Genomic DNA, 4,805 nt, shown 5'->3' with positions numbered 1-4,805 from the left:
GGAATCCAGACAGAACAAGACAGAAAACATGAGAGAGAGAGAGAGAGAGAGAGAGAGAGAGAGAGAGAACAAGAAAACTTTTTTTGCCCTCTAGAAATACTTCAGTTCCACTGAGTATGGTTTATTTAAAAGGTTAGAACATTTTAACGTTAACAGAAAGTGACATGCTATGCAGTTATAAGAAATATGAACAGTTTAAAATAAGTGTTCAAATTTCATTAATTTAAAACCCTCCAGATTTTAAATAAGAATTCTAATACTCACTTGTGCATATTTTCCACTCCTATTATGATCATGATAAAGTAAGAAATTCCACTTTGTATAACAAAATGTAAGGCATACCTGGGGAGAGGGGGGGGGGAAAAAAAAAAAAAAAAGTAAAAATAGTCACTTCCAGGCATTCATTTTCCATTAGCAAGAATCCAGTACGGAGGGGGGGGGGGAAAAAAAAAAAAAAAAAGTATAAATAGTCACTTCCAGGCATTCATTTTCCATTAGCAAGAATCCAGTACTGGTGTATATATATATATATTTTTTTTTAACTAAAATAAAGGTGGGCTTTTGTACGTACTTAAAGGTTACTTCTAAAATTCCTTTTTGGTTAAATAAATGAAAAGAATAATTGAATGTTTGCCCTTCATAATACCTGGGCATTTGATCAATCAAAAGTAATTGACTAGCCAAATAATGTCAAAACTAGTCTAGTATTGAAGTATGAATCTATCAGAACAGTAAAAAAAAACCCAAAAGGCTACAAAACCTCCAACCACTTAGATACCTTACTGAATTATGTTTTAAACTCAAAATGAAACATAGTTAACTGAAATTTTTAAATTATATTATTATAATACATATTTTATAATAGTATAATATATTATAATAAGTGATTTACTGTTTTAGCAGCATAGATTAGTATTTACATTTGAATGTTACTGAATATTAAAGAGCTACAACAAAATTTAATTTAAAAAATAATTAAATGCAGGTAGACAATAGGTCAATTCACCAAAATCATTTCTCTTTGCAATGCCCTCTTTATAACCATCAATGCTTTATCTATATCATGGTTATTAACAAATTCATCAGTACATCTATCTACTTCTTCATCGTGCATAATCAAATCTTCATCTGACATTTTCTTCTTCAGTCCAGAAACAAATACTTAACAATCATGAACTCTACAAAATAGTAGAGGTCTTCAATCTATTTCTGTTTTTTAAATAAAGAACTTAAATGAACCAATTCAGTTAAAGCAATAAAGAAAGAAGCAATGCCTGAATTATTCTACTATGTTATTTTCTGTTCAGCTTTTGTAAGTGAACTTTGTTCAGTATTCTCAAATGTTTCTAAATGCCTGCAAATTCATCTGGCCTCAGACACAATGTAGAGCTATTATATTCCAGAAAAGGACTAAGCTACACGTTGAAAGCTGTGAAATCAATTTTGAGATTTTTACATCCAAAATGCATCACAAGTGGCAGTACAGTTTACCTAAGACTACACAATACCCAGTTACACCTCCTTCAACAGCAGCTGATTGAAGTGAGTTGTTGCATGCCCTTCAAAATGTCTCCAAAAGTTCTGTACTTGGTGATGGTGCTACTAAGGCTGGAGCACATGAAAAATGCAAAGAAGGAAACAAATTTTGATCCAGAACAGTTTTTCCCTTTTTTGCTATTTACTTTTGGTAAACTCTCTCAGTACCTAGCAGTAGAATTCAAAGAAGCGTTTCACCACTGTATCTTACATGTGTCATACTCTGAAGTATTAGTTTTAACAGCTGTTCCCTGTCCATTTTTTACTTAAACGCATGATTTTGCCTTTCACTAACTCTCCATAGTCTATTAATGTTTCACTTGCGTTAGAATTCACCAAATTATGAAGTAACTTGTGTATTTCAGTCGACCACTAACTCCAGAACTCTGTTGTTGCAGAAGAGTCCAAAAACAAACACACAAACACTTCTCTTAAGCACTCTGCCCACTTCCTCTCAGGACCTTAGCAGATTCATAGCCCATGTTCAAGGGGAGGGGGCACACAACCCCCTTCTCCCTGCAGTAAGTGCAATAGGTCTTTGCAAGTGAGACCTATGCCAGCTAAGGGCTCCCCCCATCTCCTGTGCTGCTGAATGGAGCTACTTGCAGTTGCAACAAAAAGCCAGTAGGGAGCACCAGAACCAGCTCCAGGAGTATCCACCCCAGGTAGAAGGAAGGAGCAGGAAACTGCAAAAGTTTAAAAGAAACAGGGCAGGGGTTGCCTGACCCTAACTGGAGGGGAGAGTTACACCATGGCCAAGTGATGGGGAAGAATCCTTGCTCCTGCTGTTGACAGTCACCATGACACTATCAAAAAGGTAAGCCACCAACTCCATCAGGATGTTCTGACCTTGCTGGAATATCTGACTGGTCATTCCGCAGTCTAGCTTTTTAACACTCACCTTTTCACCTCCACATTTTATTTTATTTTTTAATTGTGCATGATAGCATGTCAAAAAGTGTTGGCTTTTTGATGAAAGATACTGTAAAATAAGATAAAAGGGACCCGTATGGTGATGTTGCAGAACACTAAAAAGCAAAGCTGGAGCTCTGCCAGCCCTAAAAACAAAAAGGAGTACATACTAGAAATCTTTACCAAGGTTGGGGTGTTGCTGTTGCCATTATGGTTCAGGAAATATGCAAGAAGCAAAGGGTTTTTGGGGACATCTTTTACTGAACCAACTATATAGGTGGAAGAGCTGCTAGATAAACTTGAAGTGCCCTTCTTCAGTCTTTTTTCAGCTTAGTTTAGGCTGCCCTTTCTTCTCCCCCATACCTGAAGAAAGGCACTTTGTGCCTTAAAGCTTGCCTAGCAACTCTCCCAACTATACAGTTGGTCCAGCAAAAGATACCACCAAAAATCCTTCCTTCTAGAAACCTATAGATATTGTGAGACTTGTACATCACATATAAACAATACAGGGTACAACTGGAATTCATGTTTCACGGTTCACTTTTTGCAAGCAGGCAGAAGGTCATAGTGACAATGATACATATGCAGTGTTTGACAGAGAGTGCGAGTGAGCACGCACATGCAAGAGCGCAAGAGAGAGAGAGAACCTTCCCAAACACATGCATCAAACCCCCATCCTGGAGTTCAGTCTCATTACCTACCAAGGTCAACACCTGCAATGGCATGACTACAAGATGCAGGTATGTGGCAACTAGGAAGTAAAGTAAGACCATAAATTTGTTTCTTAAAAGGTGATCTAACAAGTATCAGCTGGTAAAAAGTAACAGACTATACTATTCATTCTCTTCAACCAAACCCTATATCATATTTAAAAAAAGAAGGAAAGAAATTCTCTTTCAAAAGACCAGCATGGCAATGATAACATTCTTCTCCCCTTCAATTCATATCCGTAACAATCTGGATAAGGGAAGTGGGTTTGGTCTTTTGTAAACAGATTCTCTTTCACTCTGGAATCACCTTAATCTAAACAGACCCAAAAGCACTCTTCTATGCAATAAAATGTCATTTTAATTTATTTGAAAAAAAAAAATTCTCTCCCATAAATATAAAGCCTAAAATGCAGCTACTGTTTCTATTCATTTTCAGCTCAATTTTAAAATGGACAATTATAAGTATTTCTTATAAAAATCTATCCTCATCCACCATCTTCAACCTCATTCAGCAAGATGCTAATATCCATTAAACAGGACACTAATATCCATAATTCAGTACACTGAAATTGGGGGGGGGGGGGGGGGGAGAGACACGACACATGCAGAATTGAGAATGAAATAAATTTGTTTTACATAAAAAAGTACAAAACATTTTTGAATAGTAGGTTCAGTTCACATGGACTTCTATGCCTCAGCTTTAGCTAGCCTCCTTACAGATAAAAATCTGCAAAATAAAAAGAGAGCAACGTATTATAATGAGACTGAACAAGAACGCTAGAAGAGGTAGACAAAGAGCACTGAAAGGCAATCTGTCAGTCACTCTCTTCATAACAGCCACACAGTGACATAAGAGCACCAAGTAAAGAAAAAAAGTATTATTTATCCAAAGAAAAATAAAATTATGTCCCTGACTTCAGGGCAATGGAGAACATATTAAAACACCACAAGAGAAACTACAAGTTACTAGAATATTAGGTTTCATATTGTAACACTGTTGCAATGCTTTTAGAAAGAAAACAATTATACCATACATTTTTAAATGTATTGGCCTGTCCTTTCATTTGATGAAAATTAATATCTAAAGTAAAACATTATACTTAGGCTAACATTTTAAAGAAATGTTAGTAGTATGTTCTATTTTTTGTGAAGAAGAAAAGTTTGAAAATGCTAGTTTTTTTCTTCTAATTAAAAAAAAAAAAACTGCACTAAAAATCCATTATTGTAACGAAGTAAGCCTTATGGTGGAATTGTAATTCATACTGGCAAGTCAGCCTTTTGCCTTCAGCATTCAGAATAATGAATCCTGCTACACAACGCCTGCATGATAGTACTAGCAGCGGGACTGTGATGATTCACATGCAGTTCGTTTACAATAGCATTCAAATTAAAGAAAAAGAGAAACGTAAATATTTTAACTGTATGAGAGAGAGACTCCACAGCTTCAACAACATTTACATCCCAGGGCACTATGCCCTTCCTTTCTACCCCAAATCACAATTCCAATGCATTAAGTGAAATTTTAAAAAGGTAGTGCACTTCAGTTTTGAGGTAGGCAAAATAACTGTATTGATTCGATTCTAAGACAAGTTTTCCCACGTCCCCCATTTAACATGGGGGGGGGGGGGGGGGGAGGAAATCCATCTT

General features: G+C 36.0%; 1 protein-coding gene across 1 annotated transcript in view; it reads right to left on the bottom strand.

The window, feature by feature from the left end:
• Window positions 1–4,805, bottom strand: part of MBOAT2 (membrane bound O-acyltransferase domain containing 2) — a 191,774-nt gene that overhangs the window by 173,653 nt on the left and 13,316 nt on the right. The window contains exon 3 of the mRNA XM_025197590.1: window positions 265–342. Within this exon, the coding sequence (XP_025053375.1) occupies window positions 265–342 (78 nt within the window). The remainder of the gene's footprint in view (window positions 1–264; window positions 343–4,805) is intronic.

The sequence above is a fragment of the Alligator sinensis genome, unplaced genomic scaffold (assembly GCF_000455745.1).
Source record: "Alligator sinensis unplaced genomic scaffold, ASM45574v1 scaffold866_2, whole genome shotgun sequence".
NCBI lineage: Eukaryota > Metazoa > Chordata > Crocodylia > Alligatoridae > Alligator > Alligator sinensis.
The sequence above is the reverse complement of the archived record's forward strand: the minus strand, read 5'-3'. Positions and strand labels throughout refer to the sequence as shown.